This window comes from Meriones unguiculatus, chromosome X (assembly GCF_030254825.1).
Source record: "Meriones unguiculatus strain TT.TT164.6M chromosome X, Bangor_MerUng_6.1, whole genome shotgun sequence".
In the NCBI taxonomy this organism is placed as follows: domain Eukaryota; kingdom Metazoa; phylum Chordata; class Mammalia; order Rodentia; family Muridae; genus Meriones; species Meriones unguiculatus.
Window position 1 is genome coordinate 133,975,254 of NC_083369.1, and position 22,473 is coordinate 133,997,726.

A 22,473-nucleotide genomic window follows, 5' to 3' on the forward strand; every position below is an offset into this window, starting at 1 on the left:
AAGCTCTATGTGTGTGCCTGTGAATGTTTGTGTGTGTGTGCATGTATGGGGTGGGGGGATCAAGGCAAAAGACATTAGATTGACCTTGATCTTTTCGTTGGGGAACAGTGAATTTGGGGTAATATGGTTTCTGATAGTGATTGCATGGGTGAGAAAGGCATTTTCCTTATGAAAAGAGTTCCTGGTCAGCCAGTATTTGTACCTCCTGGGATCCCGTGGAAAGAAACAGAACTATATAGAAAGAAAGAGAGAGAGATAGAAAAAAAAAGACACACGAGCCATATGGAATTCTCTATTTTTTCCCCTCATACCATCTGGTTTAGAATCTAAGTACAGCGTGGCAACTGTGTTTATTTTGAAGCCAAAAAATCCTTAGGAGACATCTCCTCCTGTGACCGAATCCATCATTTTTTACACTGTCTGAAGTAACATTGTTCCACATACAGATGAGCAGATGAGATTTCAGACATACATTTGGTGCTTGAGAAGCCAAGGACTGAGGTGAATGCATACAAGAGCTAAAATAATACGCACATAGAAACCATCTCAGGATCTTGGAAGAGATCTTTAAAATATGTTCAAATCAAGTGCAAGGATTTTTCTCTCCCTCCACTGCCCTGGCAAGAACCTGATAGCTCCCAGAATTCTTGAATTCTTCCTTTTAACATCACCAGCAAACCAATACCATGGGCAGCATGATCCTCTCATATACCTAGAATTTCAAAACTCCTGAAAATGTAAGTTTTAAATTGGGACAGGGAGGGCAAAATGGCAAACTCATGTGGGACTAAACTTTCTTTGGTGCTAAACCTTGATCTGAATGGCCAACAGGGCTTCACAGAGCAGAGCTAGGCTCTCAAGAAAGGTGAGTGAGTGGAGGGGCAGCCAGACCTTGCTAATGGGATGGCATGCCCTGTACAAACTGTATCACCTTCAAAAACCCATATTCCTCAGGGATCCCAAACAAACCAATTGTAGGAAGTTCTTCGAAGCCTTACTGTTTTATTTTTCTTCAACTGAAACTGCCGCTTAAATGCCCCACATTCTGAGGTTCAGCTGTCAGATGAAAAGCACACACATCTTACTCCAGTGCTCGCCTATGAAATTGCTTAATACCTGTAGAACTCCCCTAGAGCCACAGACATTTTCTTCTAGGACAATGACAGTGTTTATTCTTCACCACACAGTTTATTGTCTGGCATCCAGAATGACTCAAAAGATTTCCAACTCTCCTGGTGTCATTAATCTGACTATGTTTATTTATTTATTTAATTGTTTTGTGCTTTATACACACAGAAATACATACACAAACACACGTTGCAGGAGTCAGTAAGTTCTTTTCTCCTACCATGTGGGTCCCAGGTATTCAAATCAGATTATCAGGCTTGGTAGCAAGTTCATTTACTCACTGAGCCACCTTGCAAACCCCAATACTTATTCTTAAAATGAACATCATCCTGTCTCAAAAGCAGCAGTTTCTGATTCCTGGAGGGTAACAATATTCCCTTCCTCTTTCCGCCCTTGAATTATATGTTGTTGTATGTTTATGTGTGTGTGTGCTAAAACAAAGAAACAAAGTGGCTTTCAGATATAACTTATAAACCAGAACGTTCACTTTTTTAAAGGGTAGGGTCTTAATATATAGCACTAGCCCAAGCTATCCTTCAATTTGTGGTAGTCATCCAAGTTCTGGGATTATGGGTGTGAGTCCAGTGTGCCAGGCTCTCATCTATTTTACATGTTACAATTCAGTAGTTTTGAATTAATCTAGAGTTGTGCAATCATTCCCACAATCTAATTTTAAGACATTTTCATCACCTCAAGAGATCCTTAGTGTCCATCTGCAGTCAATCTCTGCTCCATGCTTCCCCAAACCTCAGGCAACTACTCTCTTTAAAGCCTGTCTCCAAGGAGTCACCAGTTCTGGAAACTCAACACAAACTGAGTCTTACAGCACTTGGGCTTCTATGTCTGGCTTACTTCACATCATTTCATGCCTTTAATGTGTATCCATGTCATGAAATATAATGGTACTTCATGCCTGTTTCATTGGTGAACAGGCATCCACTGTATGGTTGTATCACAGCAAATGGCAACAGCCACTTTTAAACCAAGATTCCATGCCTCACCACCACATTCCTTGAAGGATCTCTGATAAAGAGTGCTTGATCTATTCCTGCTCACCTTATAGGCACATGCAAAACAAGTACCTATGGGCCAGGTCTCTGCTGGGAGAAGGCTTTTGTAGCATACATGAGGCCCTGGGTTGGACCCCCAGCACCACATAAACTGAGTATGGTGATGGAAACCTGTAATCCCAGCATAAGGTCACCCTTCAAATGTTCTAGAACAACCTGGGGTACATGAGACTTTGCCTAGAAAAAGAGGAGGAGAAGGGAGGGGGAAGAGGAGCAACAGCAGCAACAGCAGCAACAGCAGCAGCAGCAGCAGCAGCAGCAGCAGCAGCAGCAGCAGCAGCAGCAGCAGCAGCAGCAGCAGCCAACAGCAGCCTTATCTGAAGTGTCCTCGAAGGCCTGGGCCTGGCAAGAATGGTTCTAGCAGGCATTGCCCTACCCCCTTCCCTCTCCCTTGTAAACCATAGCTTATGTCCCTAAAGCTAGCCATCAAGGTCTATTTTTTTTTTTATTTGGACACTTTCTTATGCCAGATTAATTCCTGAGGATGACTACCAAAGTCGAGCAATCAAAAGCCCCCTTTGGTTCACGTACCTCATCCTAGACCATTCTAACACAGACCTCCCCTTTTCCTCGTCTTAAAAATTATACCTCCAAGGTCATTTGCTGTTGTTTTTCTGCCTGAGTCAGAAAGCAGCCACTTTAACTTTTATTTCCTGCTTAATAAAGGATCTCTCAGCGAAAATAGGTATTTGGGCATAGTTTGTGCCTAATCTAGAGTCTAGGAGAGAGCCCCTCCCCCTACCATATGGGGGTTTCTTCACTATCAGTCCTCTGTGGAATGATAGAATGCGTGATCGAACACACAGAACTAAATCTGAAGTTGGATTTCATGATAATTAACCTCCTGGCTCCATTTTAGGTCTTAAGGGAAAGAGAAAAGACATGCCATTCAACAAGATGTTTTGTACTGTCCCTCAAAACTTCTATTTCAAGCATCATTCACCATACTGTCGTTTCTTTGTTCTTTTCAGGTGTGTGTGTGCATGTGCGTGCATATGCACACACACATACACACACATATGGAGACTAAATGTTGATGCTGGATATCTTCTTCTATTGCTCCTTCCACTATTTTATTTTATAGTTTGGAGACAGGGCCTCTCACTTAACCTAGATCTCATCAATTGGATATGAGCTCCAGACATCCACCTGTCTCTATGCCCCTCATGCTGGGATTGCAGATGCACACTGCCATCTGCTTTTACATGGGTGCTAAGGATTTGAACTACTCTTTCTTGCTTGTGAAACAAGCACCTTTTCCATTAAGACACCTCCACAGCCTGTTATTTCTGGTTGATCCCTAAACAATTTGGGAGAAATGACATCACAGGATGAGATAAAACGATAGCAGTATTTTAAGCTTACTGTTGAGTTTATCTGACCCACCACTGGTCCTTTGTACCACATTTTACATGGCTTGAACCACCTTTTTGTATTGAGCTAATTGAGATGAACACTAAGACACATTCAGGCTTTGGGGATGGGGAATGAAGAGGTTCATACTACTCAGTGTCTTCTCCATCTCAAATCTCCAAATTGACTCAATACATTTTGATCAGACCTACCCTCTCTAATGGTCACAGAGATGAGTGTCCTTCACAGGCACAGGAAATGGAAACTAGACCTAAAGGGCTTAACTGGTGGGGAATCCAATGCATAGCTATCTGATATTAACTTCACAGGCTTTGTCTTTTGAAAGTATAGGCTGACACCAAAGGAGGGTGGTACAAACCTATACTATTGAGATATGTAGACATGCTCAAGACTTTCAGAGACAAGGCTCCTTGACATCTCTGACCCAGTTCTGGGCCTTGTGGTGGATATGTACAGACCCCTTCTCTCATTGAGGATTCAGACATCTAAAAGTCTGTGGTTAACCCAAGGGCATAGCTCACTGTACACTGTTTCCTTTGATACAAGGAAGTGGGTTGAAGAAAGAGAGGGAAGGCGGGAAGAAGGTGGAGAAAGATGGGGTGGAATGGAAAGGGGGAGAGAAAAATAAAAATGATTAAAAAATATTAAAGGGCCATTTCCACCCACACCCATGTCAACAAATGAATGCATCAAGCAAAACATAAAATATCACCAAACTGAAAGAGCCATTATAAATCATAATCAAGATAACAGTCGAGTTGCTTGTGGAATTCACCCCAAGGCTGTATTTACCTGGACTGCTCAAGGGGCCAGCCCTGTCCCCCAGGGTTGGCACAGGACGGTACTGATGGTTCTTTGAGCCTGGGTACATCCAGTGGTACCTGCCAATTTCCATTTCAGCTCTGCTGTTCACTGCCAATTTCAGTGGCAAAGAGTCAGTGTCTATCTCCAGCAAAGATTCTATAATCAGCATTTCTATTTTATTCTCTTACCACATAGTAAAGGAAAATGGGGAATAAAAAATGCCATCAAAATGCAACCCTTCAGTACCAATTCATCAGTTCGACATGATAAATTTTAGATTCAGTTGGACTCTTGTCCTCCAATTTTGAATTTAAGTTTATACAAATCACCAACATTTTATTTGTTTCTATTTTCTGTATTATCCCATCCCCTAAAATGGTCATTTGGGGATGATCATATTCATGGTTAAAATGTAGCTTCTCATAATGTGCTTTTTTCTGTTTATTTCCTTTTCAGACAGAGAACTGTAATTATTGCCAGCTGTACAGGCAAAGGTGGACACAGTGGCTTTCTTTCCATCATGGCACTCAATTTCCATTCTAGAACTCTGGCAAATTATTCTGTGGCCTGTTGAGTTCAGGATGAAACTCTCATCTTCCCATTGATACCTGAAGTGGTCTCTGTCACTTCATCTTTGTCTCAGAACAGAGTTCAGAATATTCTGAATTGAATCCTATTTCAATAATATTTTAGTGTCATAGAGAAGGGATTGTTTATTCAAATGGCAACAAGTAGCCGCCCAGGGACTCAGGTTTCTATCTGGTAACATATTTCCCACTTCTTAGTGGATTACAGAAGCAACAACACTACTTTTCAATTTGTCTGGTATAGAATATAGGCTTCCAATCACTATTAATGAAATTCTAATCCTGAGGTTCTTAAGAAACTAAAATTGTCACTATGGACTGTCCATGACTATAAATTCCATTAAAAGGTATAAAGGAGTGATGTCCTCTGTGGTACTACAAAAACTTAAATATTTAAAAAAAAATAGCTTTGGCATTGATGTGGGTAATGATTCTATCAGAAGATATGGGTCTAATTTTCCACGTGGCACCTCAAGTCATTGAAGACTAGATAAATAACCACACTGCGGGGCTAGCAAATGCCTATCCTCACCATCCAGGCACACCAAGCCTTAGAAATATCCCAGTTCTGCTCCCCAGTCTCTGAAAGCCCTCAAGAGAGTTGAGGCTGGGTGAGAACACTTTTGTTAGCAGTGCTTTAGAGAAGACCTTTTTGGCTTCAAGGTCAGATGAAAACGTCTTATTTAAAAGGAAAAAGAAGAGTTAGAAGTGTGTAATGCAGTGACAGTGCACTTGTGTAGCATATATAAGACTCTGGTTTAAATGTCTAACACCAAAAATTTAAGTAAATAAGGGTGAATAAAGATTCTCAAGTAAAAACCATGAAATTATTTTTGATGCTTCTGTTTGGGTTGTCAATAAGGATGATAGTTATAATTTATGGAGTGCTTACAATGTGTTAGCCTTAGTGTTATGCACGTGAGATCTGCTGTTTCACTAACTATAACCACACTAGGGTATTATCATTCAGTCTCGACAAGAGAAGCATGGAGTTCAAGGAGAAGAGACTTGCCCTGGGACACAGCCTGAAGGGGGAGTCTGGCTATGAGGTTGGAAAATTCGCCTCCAGAGGCAGAGATAGCCTCTGTTCTCCTCACTATGGAACCCACTTGGATACTGAACTGCCATGGACTACATCTATGCAGGGGTTCTAGGTTATCTCCATGCATGGTCCTTGGTTGGAGTATCAGTCTCAGAAAAGATCCCTGGGCCAGATTTTTTGGTTCAATTGCTCTCTTTGTGGAGTTCAAAAGGAAATCTTTAGGAAAAAGAAAATCACTCCTATGCTGTACTTTTGGGCCAAACTTTAAATAGAGCCATTAAACACAGAGTTATTTACAGTGTTTATAACATCACACAACATACTTTAATCCCAAGGACAGGATTCAAGGTCCCTAGAAGGAGTCAAACACCTTGCTGATTCTAGGTATGGGCAAGGATGAGGATATGGTCTATTCCTTACACAGGCAGGCTACAAGTCCTCCATCTGAGATGACAAAAGATAAGTGGCTATGGTGGCTCAAGGAGACACGTACAACTGTGAGTGATCATAATCAAAGGGGGCGTGACATAAATAATGAAAAATTGAGAGGAAAAAAAACACAAAAAAATGCCCAGATTCCCTTCCATATTCCTCATTTAGTTCAATAATATTATTTAGAGACAAGTAACTGCAAGCCTGGAATGATTTTCAGCACTTAGGAATTATCAGTGGGAACAACTAAGTAAAAAGTATGGCTGGTGAGAAAGACCACATTCACGGAACAAGGTCTTTCAAAACTGTGCTTGTCATCCATCGTCTGTATGTAGCCATTAGCTAAAACATGAAACAAAAGACTTAAGGTTCCAACAGGGTCCACAACAGGCTACGGGCCATCTCATTTGGTAAATAATGTCTGACTAGAATGCTGTCACATGCCCTTGTGAACATACATATGTAACTGCTTCTTCATGCTAGGATGGCAGAAGTGAGCAGACACAGCAAAAATCAGTGGCCTGGAAGGGTAAAGTATGTGCCACCTGGCCATTGATAGAAAAAGTGTACTGTGTCCCGGCATCAAGTGGCAGGTAGGGCTTGTTATGCAAAGTGGCTAGTTGAATTAATAAAATCAGCCTATACAACAAGGAATTCTCTTGTTTCCTTTCGTTCACTTTCTGAAGAAAAGTTATCATGGAGCTGGCTGGAGTCAAGAAGTCTCTGCCACTGCTGTTGGTTATTTGCCACCAAACAGCACAATATGGTTACAACTCATATGATACTACTTCTAATGATGCTCAAATAGCACCACTCCTCCAAAGGGAGGAAGGATGACATTTCAAAGGAGCATATTATTAAATGAATTAATGACCAACAAACTGTAAGTAACAAAGCACACTTGTAAAACTAGGAGTGGAGCCTCTCTGTCTCAAAAGCCAGTGTATGTCCCATTCTTCCTCCACCCCATGGCCACCCCTTCTCTGGGCCAATTAGCTCGTGTGTATGTGTATTTGATCTATGGGGGAAGAAAAGGAAAGGGCGTCTTTGGAATAATCCAATTAATCACCAGTTCCGTTGAAGAGGAGTGGACATGATGCAGACACTGGCTGTTCTGCACGTCGTTGGATGCCACAAGAATAAGAAATGGTGTCACTACGATTTCTTACCCTAAAGTGACCTGCATTTCCAAGTGCCAGAAAAACACGATCTTATAACCTACTGCCAGGAGGTTTATGCTCAATTTCAATGAAGACAAATGTGAATTACCGAGAAAATGGCTCTCTTCTTTTTTGTTTGTCTAATGAAATAACATGACCAAGTCATGAAAAGTGTGTGCATGGAACTGATAACAGAAAGGGAACAGGTACCAACTCACTCAGATCTTTTTCCACATTTAAATTTTCTTAAAAACAAAACAAAACAAAACAAAACGAAACAAACAAACAAAAAAAAAAACCTCTCCCCACCCCCCTGCAAAACGATCACAGAATGCCATGTCATACCTATCACATAATTCCCCTACCATCTGGCCAGCTACTTTTTGCTACAGCCTATTCCCCAGGCATCATCACTTCAGATGTTCACCTTGGTAAACTCTTACAAAGAATAACTGCATCTAAAACTTTTCCTGTGCCACTTTCATATAAACAAGTTGGTAAATATCTGTAAGATTGCCATGATTCTGATTCCTTCAAAATAATATAATATGTTAAATGTTCCAGAGGAGTGCTTTCCCCCCCTAAACAAAAAAAAATGGAGAATCAACATGCACATGTTTTGCTACATTTTTTAAAAAGCAGAAAGATCACAACGAACCTGCTGGTATTGTAAACAAGCCACTGATTCAAATTCATCTTGTATTCTAACTCTGCCTTCCAATTTATTTTCAGTCAAACATTATTTCCAATTTACCACAGTTCTCTCTTTCAACGTGGCTAGAAACTTAATTTGATACTTGGACTCCAGAATTGATTTCAGCAATGATTTACAGGAACTGAACTAGCCTGCTTATAATTATTCTGGGAGATTCCAATTTCCTACATGTAATAAAATAATCTTTATCACAGATACTGTCCCTTCCATAACAGTGCTTCATGATTGTTAAGGATTCAATTGTTTTCTACCCCCTAATGACATGCTTTCAGCAATCCTAGGTGCATCTGTTTTCACAAATGAAGCGATGCTAAGTGATACTCGACAGAAACAAATGGAAACCCAGCTTTCCATCTTTTGATTAGCAGAGCCATCATCCACTTCCTTTAATTGCTTTATTCATTTTCTCTGCTCATTCCATCTTTGCTGAATTTGTTTACTCAATTATGCCTATTTAATTCCATGCTCTTATTTAAAAAACTGTCACTTGTAATAATTTTGCATTTGCTACACTCATCCGAGAAAACCTGCTTGCTTTCCTTAAAAAGCAAAAACCAAAAGTAAATCTCTGTCTATCCCTGGACACTTTGTGTGAATTTTGGTTACTCAGCAGCATTCCACGATGAAAGAACTGCAAAAATACAAGCACTTTTCCTTTTGTTAATACTTGGATTATTTTTGTCTGAAATACCAACAAAGCAATTCTGATTGAGTTTCTAAAGAAACAGACCTCTTGGTGGCAGTTAGTGAATTGCAATAACTCTGATGTGTTGCCCTATGCAAACTCCCTCTGGGAACAGACACCAACCAGAAAAGCTGAGGTCAGTTTATAAATCCTAGTTTAATTTACATTCATCATAGACACTGTAATACTTATCCAAAGCTTTTCATTCACAAGCTGTTGGGTGCTAGCCACTGGGCAAAAACTCCTCTAATTAACAGACAGACATTGCCTCTGCCACCACCAACTGAAAACCAGTGGGGAATAGGGAATCACATATATGCATACAAACCTCTGTGAAGTAACAAAAATGTAGAGTATTACATTTTGGAACTAAGAAGTCTTTCAAGAAGAAGAAAAAGAAGACAAAGAAAAAAAAGATTCTCCAAGCTCCAAAAATCATACAATTCATTTTATAAGAATATTGGTAAATTTGTAAATGTTAATGTCAATGAGATAAGCATAGGTTTTATGTGTTTAACATTACATGTGAAGGGATATAGAAGTGCTGAGCACACAGGCTCATTCGTGGCTACTGCTTTATGACAATGGGTCAGAGAACTAGGGAATAACAAAGATACGTGTGGGAGTTTGCACTTTGTTCAGCTAGCATATAAACTTGGTCATCCAAGTGAAGATGCATACACAAGCCATCTTCCAGAATGATTTGGGGTTGGAAAGTGTCCACACGGTGATCCCAGTCCTTGTTGTTGTAGCTTGAGAATAAATTTCCTGACCTGGATTCGTATCTAAACATGTATCATACATGCAACCTTAGCTTAGTAGCTTGTCAGTTTGGAATTATTTAACAACTAGTATTTATGAATCCTGGTCATCTTTAAAGTTTCCCTAAATATGCTATTTTGTCTCTAATTTTACCTCTATGTTGACAGCTAGTTAGTTTTCATATACTGGAGATGTAGAAGCAACCTGTAGACCTGCCATTAAATATGTAGATAATGTAAAATAATGGCAGTCTATAAGATGAAATGAGAAAAAGCCACACAATTGTGTAGTAAAAATTTTATGTCTTCCGTTTTTGAGAGAAAAACAAAAGCTATGTTTCTGCAGACCTAGATGGTCTTGCAGAGGCCACAGTGGTTTTACCTGCAACAGGCAAATACGATACTTATAACAAGTATGCATAAAGCAAAATCATACTTTTTAGGAAAGATATTATAAACTGTGATACATTTCCTCCAGGATGCTAGTACATTATCACACATGCAATCAACTTAGTACCTAATTGTGACAGAAATGAAACTTGATAAATATTCCCAAGAGTTTCTCTTATTGCTATTTGACCATTCACATAGATTAGGAAAAAAAAAAAGAGAGAAAAAAATCACATGCAAGAAAAGACAGGGTGTCTTTTGTTAGGGGAGAGGTAGGCTCTATACAGGGATTGAACTAAAGTACCAACTTTCAAATTAAATTGCTATGTACTTGTTGCCCTGAATTCTATGTTTAAAAGTGGTTAAGTGGCAAATCTGTGCATTGTATCATGCTTCTAAAAATACATTTTAAAAATTAAATTGATCTGTTTAGGATGGGATGTTAATGTTAACAGAGGTAGAAAAAAATTCTATATGAAAGTAAGCAGCCCTTACCCTGATGTGCTGTGAAGCTGATTTACATATAGATGTGTTTTTCATGTTTAAAATGGTTGACAGCAGCAATTTCATATGGCTCAATCCACATATTCATAAAGAAAACGTGGCTTAAGAATTACTATTATTTAGTGACTGCCACTGAGTGTAAAAACCATGAGAAAGAACCTTAGCATAACATGTTTTTTTCTTTCAACTGAGCCAGTTCAGTTATAAAATATGTTTGTGCATTTTATGACAGTTTCTATCTTGGAGTGAAGAGATCAATTACAGTGCAGCGAGATGCCGTTAACCTAACAGTGGCTGAACTGTTTCTATGGGGCATCAAACTTGACCTCAGAGGCAGAGCATTTCTTTTCTGCCATTTTCTTGGCGCAATAACAACCAATTTCTCCAAAGTCTGACTATCAAAATTGCGACATAGTCTGAGACTTCCTTTAAGGATGGAGTCCTTGGACAGTTTTTCTCCCCCAAACCTTCAAGTCATAATTAGCAAAAGATCTCTTCCTTCCTATCAGTGCTGGAGGACAAAGCTGATGTCCCCTCTCATGCTCTCCCTATAAATAATCATTGCATGCCTTAGTCTGATACATGGAAAGAACAATCATGTTAGAATAAGAAAATTAGAGCATATCTAAATCACTTCAGTATTATTGGAATCAAAGCATATTTAGCCTCCTTGTCCCTCCAGTTTCTCCTCAGCATTAGTACAGAATAATGCATCCCCTAATCCACGAATATAGCATGCAGAACACAGGACCTAAGTTATGATTATTTTAGTAAAAAACACAAAAAAAGGAGACAGTTTTCCTCATCTAGCAGGCCAAGGTGACAAACTACACAGACATCCTTCTATGAAATACCTTGTTACAATGAAATACTTGCGGCAGCAATAGAAGAGAAGCTACACTATTAATTTAACATTAGACCCCAGTATAAAGAAAAACCCACCCCAAACAAGACCACACCACCGGGGGTTATTTTAGAGCCCTTTTACAAGAGACAAAACCTGGCTAACCCCTTTCAAGAACCCTCAGCGAAAAGCTTTAAAACAGGCTATTGTCAGAGCGCTGGGTACCTTTTCTCTCTTGGCTTTGTTCAGTATTTTCCTCTGCAGTTTCCATGGCTGGCTTCATACCATCCACCAAAAATGCTTTTCCCTGCTTCCTCCCAACACACACTTTTCCCCCTCCTCTTTCTTTTCTTTTGGACTCCCCTCCGTCTCTCCTATTTACATCCGCCTGATTGAGAGGCTCTGTTCTTCACTACAGTAGATCACAGTGCCTTCCAAGATGCGAAAGTCTTGTCAGCGTCAATTTCGCTCTGCCTACTGGTCCATAAAGAAAGCTGCCAAGGAGCAGGCGACCACACGTCACTGAGGATCCCAGTTATAAAACAGCCACTCTGTGCCCCCACTTCCAGTGCACCCCGGGAAGATCCTGCTCCCCCACCAAGCTCTTCCTCCTTCCTGTCTCTCTTCAGATCTCTCTCTCTCTCCTCCCTTCTTTCTTCTTGCCAACTGCAACCCAATGAATACTAATTAGTTCTCCCAGGAAATAATAGACTTCTGACATCAGAGGAAGGTATGTGGAGGAGAAAGAAAAGAGCCCCCTCCCACCACGTGACTTGGTGAGGCCACACTATGTTATCTCTCAGGAAAATGCCCGTTTTTCTATGCCTCTCCTTTTCGGAGCTCCGGTTTTGTTTATTCTATTTATCCTCAAGCCCTGGAAAAAGTATATTTAAAAGATGTACACTTGCTGTCTTTTTTTTTTTCTTTTAATACTCTATTTTACACATCTCTAGACAGGCTGACTTTAAAAAAATACTAAAGACAAGAGAATAAAGGCATTTAAGAGGGAAAAAATTTCAAATAAATGTAACAACGTCAACATAGCAATTCAGTATTAGAATCGACTTCTTTATATTAATATATGAAAAATTTTAGCTCAAACTCAATTTCTAAAAAAGGGTCCCATGCTTATTCAACAATCAGTACATCAAAAGTACATCTAGCTGATATTTTGGTTTCTAATATACAAATCAAAAGTTTTAATTTTTTTTGATAGGATGTGATTACATCTGCATGGAGTTTTATTCATTAGAAGTCCTCAGTCAAAATTGTTACAAGGTAATTTATATAAATATATATATATAAATATATATATTACAATTTATTAGCTTTGTATTCCAGCTGTAGCCCCCTCTCTCCTCCCCTCCCAATCCCACCCTTCTTTGCTCTTCTCCTTTCATGTCCCTCCCCCAGTCCACTGATAGGGGAGGTCTTTTTCCCTTTCCATCTGACCCTAGCCTATCAGGTCTCATCAGGAGTGGCTGCATTGTCTTCCTCTGTGGCCTGGTAAGGCTGCTCCCCCCTCAGGGGGAGGTAATCAAAGAGGTAGCCACTGAATCCATGTCAGATACAGCCCAGGTTCCCCTCACTAAGGAATAGAAGGTACTTTTAAAGACTACTCTAAACATCTGGCTTCAGGGATTCCAAATATTCTGATGGCGGATTTCACACGCTCTTTTGTACAATTGTTCTTAACTCATAGTAAATATTTACATTTTTTACTGTGATTATGAGCCTTATTTTTCAAGCATCACCAGTTTCAGAGACTTTTGATAATTGCATTTTAGACCACTCACCTTTATTGTTCCTATTGGAAATATTCTAGAAACTGAAGTCACGTACAGAGATAACTATTGTTAACCGTAGGATAAAGGATTCCTGGACTCACCATAATCTGCTTGACACCCACACTGTGACTTGACATTAAAAACAAGTTGGAGGGCCAGTGAAATGGCTCAGCAGGTAAAATCATCTGCTGAAAGCTCTGACCACTAGGGCTCCATTTCCAGATCCACGTGGTAAAAGAAGACAATTGATCACTGCAAGTTGTCCTCTGACCTCCAGATTTGAGCATTTGAACACACACACACACACACACACACACACACACACACACACACTTTTTTTAAGGCAAGTTGAAAACCACATCTCCTCAAAACATTCTACAAAGTTTTATGAGGTTTTTGCACAATACCTCAAAACAATGTGGGATGATCCCAAATCAATATCATTTAACAGCCTGATCTTTTAATGCTTTGGTTTTTAGATAATCTCTCATGCCCATTTACATCCAACATTTCTGCTGTGTTAAACAAGAAAAGATTTTGAAAACCAGTTTGGCCTGCTTCAATCCTTTCTTTTAATTTTCCATCTCACTTTCCACTTTACCCATTGTCCCAGAAGACCACTCCCACAGGCAGTTATTCTATTGAAAAAACGATTTGAGCCAATTTTATTGTCTACTGGTGAAGGAACTGGGAATGCACCACCTAAAACTTCAGCTTTTGGGGGGGGGAAGGTGTGTGTGTGTGTGTGTGTGTGTGTGTGTATGTGTGTGTGTGTGATATGTAACTACCTCCGTGGGAAAATTTACAGTATGCCGTAATGGGACAATTTAAAACATGTTGTGTAAGAGCAACTTAGCTTCATTCAAACAGGAAGGTACAAAACTTTTACTTGTGCATTGGTAAGATGGCTTTTGCTGCCAAGCATGACCTGAGCTTGATCCTCAGGACTCATATGATAGGAGAGAACCGACTTCCACAGTTATCCTCTGATATGACACATGTATGTATACATAATGAAATAAATGAATTTAATTTAAAAATTAAAATTATAATTGTGTTTAGGTTTTTTTATAAAGTGTCTAACAAAGTCATTTAATTATAGAACTATCAGAGGAGCCTAATTTCTTTGGCTTTCCCATTACACAAATTAGTTTATTTATGTAAGAGACAAGGTCTGGCGATAGTGTGGCATCCACTACTGAACCTGGGTAGGAACATTATTTTAATACCAACACAAGTGAAATGCAAAACATAAAAGGCATTCTCAATTTCCTTAAACAGCTGTTGTTCTACATTATAGTGACAAATCAAAACCACCAGATAAAATGTTATTTTAGTTTTACTTTGAAAAAACACAAGTAAATGAGCAATTTATTATTTTTACCTTATTCATAACTTTACTTATGTTAAGACTATGATTTATGGCAACACTTCTGAAAATTGCCATTGTACCAGTTCATAAGCAGCTTCAACATCTCACAGATGTTTATGATAAACCATGTGATTCAGAAAGAATAGAAAGAAGCAATAGAGGACCTGTCAAAAAGAAAAACAGAATACATGCTTAAAATATTTTTGAGGAATGCATCCATTTTATTTTTTTTTTTTGCCAAAAAGCTGAATATATAGAATGAACAGAAATGGAAATGGTTCCCTGAGCTGAAAATACTTCTTTGAGCCCTGTGTTGTAAGACGGTTCAGACACTTCTGAAAGCCGATGCAGAAATGTGGAGAGAAAATAAATGTATTAGATCGAATCTTATGAAATTGCTGGTATTGCTGGAAAAGAAGCACAGTTTCACAGACCTTGTATCATCCATCTGTACATCTGCTAGAGCATCCCAGAGAACTCAGTAAACATGCATATGCTTGGAAGAGTCTCCCATGTCCTAATGTCTATAAGTATGGCCATAAGCAAGCCACAGTGCCTTTTCTTGGTGATATCAAAAGATGAACAGAAGAAGATTACTTAAGTAGGAACTAAGTCTTTTTTTCTGTGATATGTGAGCATGGTTGTTCATCTGAAAATTTATCAGGTTGCACAGTGCTCTACCTATGCTTAGCTTTAACTATACGGCCAAAAACAATTTTGCCAATTGCCTCCCCCCTCCCAACTTTCTGGAATTTTATTTTGGAGTTTTTGTTTGTTGGGTTGTTTGAGGAACAAGGCTCAAGATGACTGGAGTAAAAAACCACCAGGAATAGACTTTTTTCAAATTCATTCTAAATGAGAATTCCTCTACAAGACTTCTTAGCTCATAAAACATTTATGCTACAAGAAACACACCCTGCCATAATCCTTCATCATTGTCCCTTAAAGGAAATGCTATATAAATGTAAGAAATGCATACAAGAAAAATAGAACAGTGCTAGAAATTTAGAATATGATTAGCCATAACTAGACTGTATTAATTGTTTTTATCAATTTGGTAAGGCCTTTGTCATACATGATCATCAGATTTCTATTTTTTTTAATTTATTTTTTAGCCAGAAGGATTTCAAAGAGCTTGAGGCCAGCTTGTCCTATACAGTAAGTTCTTAGCCAGCCTCAGCTACCAGTGTGACCACACCCCCTCCACCACATAAACAAAGCAAAAGAGGGCTGGTGCATTAGGTCAGTGCTCTTGCTGCTGATTCTAACAATCTGAGTTGGATCCCGGGGACCCACATGGTGAAAGGAGAGAAAATTATCCTCTGACCTCCACATGTGTGCTATGCACATGCGAGCCTACAAAACACAGAATAAGTAAAAAATGTCATTAAAATATACATGAAATAATTGGATTTCTAACTTTTCATCCAATACTAGTTTTGGAAAATGCCTTTGGAATCATCACTTGTTTTTTTTCCTTCCTGATGTCTTTCCTCTATGTCTATATATATGCTATATTTGGAGGAAATGACACTTTATATTGAGCTGAAAGCATAGATCAAATCAGATGATGTTTATGAACAATACTCTTTAACCATTCTGCCACCTCGTACCAGGGACCAGCACAGGAGCCTTCCACAGAGGGCCTCTGAAAGACTCTACCCAGCACGGTATCAAAGCAAATGCTGAGACTCATAGCCAAACTTTGGGCGGAGTGCAGGGAATCTTATGAAAGAAGGGGGAGATAAAAAGACCTGGTGGGGACAGGAGCTCCACAAGGAGACCAAGAGAACCAAAAAATCTGGGCCCAGGGGCTTTTTCTGAGACTGATACTACAACCAAGGACCATGCATGGAGATAACCTAAAACCTCTGCATGGATGTAGCCCATGACAGCTCTGTCTCCAAGTGGGTTCATTAGTAATGGGAACAGAGGCTGTCTCCAACATGAACTCAGTGGCGGGCTCTTTGATCACCTCCCCCTAATGGGGGAGCAGCCTTACCAGGCCACAGGGGAAGACAATGCAGCCAGTCCTGATGAGACCTGATAGGCTAGGGTCAGAGGGAAGGCGAGGAAGACCTCCCCTACTAGTGGACTTGGGGAGGGGCATGGGAGGAAATGAGGGAGGGAGTATGGGATTGGAGGGAGGGGGCTACAGCTGAGACACAAAGTGAATAAACTGTAATTTATAAACAAATAAATAAATATTAAAAAAAAGAAAAAAATAAAGAAAATGGTGAAGCTAGGGACTGGCTGTTCTTCCAGAGGACCTGAGTTTGATTTCTGACAGCTACATACAGCTCACAACCATCAGTAACTCCAGTTCCCGGGGATCTGACACCTTTTCCTGACCCCAGAGGGTACTAGGAATGTATAAGGTGCACAGACATGCATGCAGGCAAAACACCCATAAACATAAAATAAAGTAAAATCATTTTAAAATTGTGAAGGTTGGATTGGTTGAAGATGAATCTTAGTGGCAGAGGCATACAAGAGGCCCTGGGTTCGATAATTAATACCATAAAAATTATGACTCTCTGCAAGGATGAGCCATCATTCATCATAGTCCTCTTTAAATGGCAGAGGTTGTTCCCAAGTAGATCCTTGGCTAATGTCCACAACTGTGAGAAGGAGTTTTTCTGTTTTTTTCCCCCTTACTTTCCAGCCGCATCAGCTGTTTACTTAATGCCAGGCAGTAACCTCATTAGAAGATTCAGAAGCTGCCAAAACAGCAATTGTTGAGTTTGGCAGCAACCAGCCTGAGGTGTGCCCAGCTTTTCTGTTCACCACTCAGCAAACAAACAAATATACAAACAAACAAAACCTCCACAGATCCAAATGTTCAATCAGAGAGTAAGAATAAGTTTGGCAGGCACAGACTAGGGCAAGACATGATAGCAACAGGTGCAACGCAGGCAGTTACCACATTCCCAGCTGAGGAATGGACTCAGCACAGAAGGAATTGTGAAGTGATGTGTGCATTTTTCTAAGTAGGGTGGGCCACATCTATCTCAAAATCAATGTCAGCATTGTGGCTCCCTTCCTCTCTCTCACATCACGGTTGCTCAGTGTCAGCATAAGCCATACTCAGCGTGGGGTCATTCTTCACTGAGGTGCTCTCCTGGATGTGTGGGTGTTTGGGAATGTTCCTGGCCGCCACTCACTAGATGAATATTTCTGAGGGAGGAAAATCACTCCCAGCTGAGAACCATGGCCTTCAATCTAGTTTTCTATGGATACTATAACACACTATCAGCCAATGACGCTAAAGCCTGGCTGTGGCCTGGAGTCACATGTGAGGCTTTAACTATACACCCCACCTCCAGATATTGCAACTGGTTAGAAGTCAGCTTTTGTGGTTTGGTGTCACGAAATCTTTAAAATCTCCCCCAGGTCATTCAAATTCGTAGCAAGAATGTAGGCAGTTGGGACATAACTAGCTACTTTTGGAAGAGTACAAAGAGGGGAATTTGATGGACATTATAGGAGACCAGAGTCAGGGAAACCATGTCCAATGGGAAAAAGATAGAAGCTCTATACCCAGCTGGGACAGAAAGAACCAACTGAGCATCAAGAGATTGGGGGGGGGCACTGTTAACACCCACAGGGAACATAAGGAGAGCAGGGGATATAATGACTTCCTAGAGCCACTGTGACAAAAGAGCATAAACATGATAACCTTAAACAACAGAATTATTCTCTCACAGTTCTGGAAGCTAAAGTCCAAAGCTAAGATGAGGAAAGGGCTGCATTTTCTCTGAAGGGACCATGAGGGAGATTTTTTCTTACTTCTGTCAGCTTCCAGCAGTCATCAGTGGTCCTTAATGTTCATTCCTTGATACTGTGCCCCAACTTCCACACATGTCACCCTATGATGTTATCTCTGTGTGTCTCATAAGGACATTGATCACAATGGGTTCAGGCCTACCCCAATCAACTATGCTTTCTTCACCACTTCATTACATCTACAAAGACTATTTCTAAGTAACAGTATCTTCACAGGTAATGGCAGGTAAGACTTTAACATGTTGACACCTGGGGAACAATATATGAACTTAACTTCCATCAGGTGAGGGAGACTGAGAAGGATGGCTGTGTGTGGAAGCCATGTGAGCTATGCCTGCAAAACTGCTCCATCCAGGCCGCATTTGGAAATGAAGAATTGGGTGCTGGAAGCAGGGAAGAACAAATTATAGTGGGAGTGGGTGTGATGCCAAAGCAGAAGGCACAGAGGAGAACACCATGCAAGTACCACCTAAATTCAGGGGGCCTCCGTGGAAGCACTCTCAAAGGAGGCCAAGATTATTGGAAAAGATCCAGGACAGGGGCCTGTCACAGAGGAGAAAATTTTGAAAAGCGTGGAATGTAACATAGTCAAAGCAGACAGACTGGGAGGATATGGCAAAGACCACTGGAATGGAAAATTCCAGTTTCCTTGCCAGTGGCATTACAGAGACTAGAATGGAAACCAGTTTTCAGAAGGATCACAGGAGGACTAGGGAGTGAGGGAAGGAGGAAAGGGTGGGCCACATGCTAAAGAAATGTGGTGAGATAAGGCAGGAGAAAGATGTAGCAGATAAAGGAGAAAAACTCTGTTAAAAGCAAGACTGCCAAATGTTGGATCCTACAAAAGCATCTGGGATTGAAAGAGATTAACATGTAAGTGGAGGTGGATACATGACAACGAATCAAAAGGACAGGAGGGTAGGCATCAGCTACAGAGGGCAAGCTAGGACAGCTCTCCTAACATGGAAGGTAGGACAGAGGAAATAGAGGAAAATGGATATCTATCCAATGCCAAAACCCCAAACACTCAAAAGACGTGGTCGACTGGCAGGTTACTGGTACAGTCTGTCCTGTGTGGAAAAGGTACATTTATTACCTGATGGCATCCATGTCACAATCTTAGGAGGGACAAACAGTCCCAATAGATGACATAGCAAAGGGTATCTTGGTCTTATTAAGGTAGGCAGCTTGCTCCAAGTCTGAGTTTCTTAAGGATATTAGTAGAGCTTAAATTTTTAGGATGTCAGAGTTCCCAGTGGGTTGAAGAGAGGGAGAGAGGGAGGAAGGGAGAGGGGCAGGGGGGAGATATTTCTGTACACAGGGTTATGGATCCTGGCATGACTATCACACCTAATAAAAAACAAAAACAAAACAAAACAAAACAAAACAAAACAAAACAAAAAAACCAACAAAAAACCCCAAGAGATAGACGATTGGTGTTTTGTTATGTTTTTTGTTTGTTTGTTTGTTTGTTTGTTTGTTTGTTTGAGACAGCATCTGAGATTTTCTCAAAACAGCTCTCTAGGCTGGAAAATTGCTCAGTTAATGGAGTACTTACTTAGCACAGATGAAGCCCTGAGTTCAATCTCTAGCACCTCATAAAGAAGCTATGGTAATCACTTGGGAGGTGGAGGCAGATCAGAAGTTCAAGGTCATATTTAGCTACAGACTGGAATACTTGAGACTCTGTCTCAAAAAAAAAGGAAAGAAAGAAAGAAAAGAAAAGAAAGAAAGAAAGAAAGAAAGAAAGAAAGAAAGGAAGAAAGAAAGAAAGAAAGGAAGAAAGAAAGAAAGGGTGGGGGAAGAAAAAGGACGCTCTTTTACACTACTTTTAACCCCAAACTTGGTAATCCAGAGCAACTCTACCTGCCCCCACTCTCTGTAGAACCCAGAGCTGTGCACCTCCCTGACAGCATGAGGATCTCATAGCCACATCCTTGCCCACCATCTGTTCTAGCCAGCTCTCTCATAACCAGCCTGCCAGTGTCACCTGACCTTGCCTGAACCTTGACTGCATTAGCTATGGGAAGAGCTCATGCAGGAGAATCCTCCACTGGGCTACTGTTAATACATCAGGATGCTGCAAAGCCTCAACATGCCTCCTACTTGGTACTGACAAAAATGCTATTTCTATTTTGGAAGGTTTTCATGCTTCATCCCACTACTGCCATACAGTCCTATGGAGGAGTGAAGCTGAGGAAGGACTAGTGGGTGACTGCAAATCCTACTAGATCTTTTCTTGTCCTTGAGCATCGCCCCCCTCCGCATGTACTTTTCAACGTAGGTTTTTTTTTTTTTCTTCTGAGAGATGTTATCACTCTGTAGTCTGAGATGACCTGCCACACTCAGAACAATCCTCCTGCCTCAGCCTCTTGAGTGTTACAGGCATTAGCCACTGTGCCTGGCTTTACTTCTCTGCCCTGTTTAGCTTGATTGGATTTCTAGGTCACTTCTGTCCTCAGTCCCTTCCTGCCCTACACCTCTCTATGACTTTGTTCTAACTTTCCCCCTAACCATTCCTAAAAAGGAATGCCCAAGGAGGATGCCCAAGAATATAATGGCTCATAAGTAAATAAGTGGGGCTGATATGAATAGAGCAACAAGATTACAGAAGGTATAGCTGGGTGTGGTGGCACACGCCTGTAATCCCAGCCCTCAGGGAGGCAGAGGCATGTGGATCTCTGTGAGTTCCAGGCCAGCCTGGTCTACAAAGCAAGTCCAGCACAACCTAGGCTACACACAGAAACCATATATCATAAAACGAAAAACCAAAACCAAGAAGGTGTGTCTCTAACGGTATTTACTCTTTAACAGATAGGTGGAATGGGTTTCTGGAAGTTGGAGGAGGGGTGATGCTTGTCAACACCTGCGAATCTAAGATAAAACTAGATAAAACTCTAGTTTCAATTTGTTTTTCAAACACAATTGAATTTCTTTACATCAGAGAACATAAAAACACAGCCACTTTCATGAGCATGACTTTGATTTCAAGGTCTTAAAAATCATTTCTTCGGAGACAGGGTTTTGTGTACTCCACCCTGGAATGCTGAGATTACAGGTATGTACCACCACATATAATTTATACACTGCTGAGGCTCAATCCTATGGCTTTGCACATGCCAGGCAAGCAGTCTACCATTTCCAGCCCCCTTTCCTGCACTTTGAATAAACAGGCCACATTTTCAGTTTGCATTGAGCTCTGAGAAATTTGTAGCTAGCCCTCGCTATCAGGTCTAACCTAGGAAGTTGTCAACATCCACATTTACAACAATAGGATTATGAGGTAAAGCAGACACTAACATCTGGGTTGACTTCAAGCATTTGTCAAAATCACATCACATGTTTTGGGGAGGGTAGCTTGATGTTGGCAGTGTCAGTTATAAACTGCAGTGGTATCAGAATAGGGACTGTGTATTCAAATATACTAGATGGTAGCTGTCAAACCAGTGAGTATAGTGTCTAGTCCTCCACCACTCACCTCTGCACATGCCATGGACATGGAAAAGCTACCCATAGCCAGGGCTATCCATAGACCTTCAATGTACCACCTGCTTGAGTGAAATAGAGACACAGGAATCAATCTGGAAGTGCTTCATGAAAAACTAGAAGAATTTTGTTCAAGTCTTCTGATCTTATTTTAAACAAATGTGCTGTTCAAAGGATTCCAAAGTGGGAAAGAAAACTTAGGAGCATCTAGCTTCTTCTCTCCTTTCTCAGTCTGTAATCAAGACAGGACAGGATGAGAGAGTTCAATTCTCTTGACCACACCCAAATGCTCTTGTTTTTATCTGATGTATAGTTTGTAAATATTCTCTTATAATGAGACACAAATACCAAATCTGCAAAGTATATGCTGGTAAAGATAATTTTTCCCAAAATATACATCTTTTCACAAAACAGGTTTCATGTATTTCTACAAAATACTTTTCAAAAATAAAACCCTGTTGGGCCGAAGCAGAGCATAGTAGAGAAGACAATATAAATCTTTGGAAATCAATATTCTATAGTATCAACTTATCTTTGTTTGTTTTG

General features: G+C 40.4%; 1 protein-coding gene across 7 annotated transcripts in view; it reads right to left on the reverse strand.

Moving 5' to 3' along the window:
- The window catches only part of Gpm6b (glycoprotein M6B), a 151,158-nt gene that overhangs the window by 32,348 nt on the left and 96,337 nt on the right, over positions 1-22,473 (reverse strand). The window contains exons 1-2 of one of the 7 annotated variants that reach the window (XM_021655608.2): positions 11,722-12,154; positions 4,365-4,484 (exon numbers count right to left, since the gene is read on the reverse strand). The exons of 2 other annotated variants lie outside the window; for them this stretch is intronic. In XM_021655608.2, coding sequence (XP_021511283.1) covers positions 4,365-4,484; positions 11,722-11,779 — 178 coding nt within the window. In that variant the 5' untranslated portion in view covers positions 11,780-12,154. Of the gene's footprint in view, positions 1-4,364; positions 4,485-11,721; positions 12,158-22,473 lie in introns of those variants that run through there. 4 more of the 7 variants (XM_021655609.2, XM_060374272.1, XM_021655610.2 and 1 more) reach the window with 4 other exon arrangements.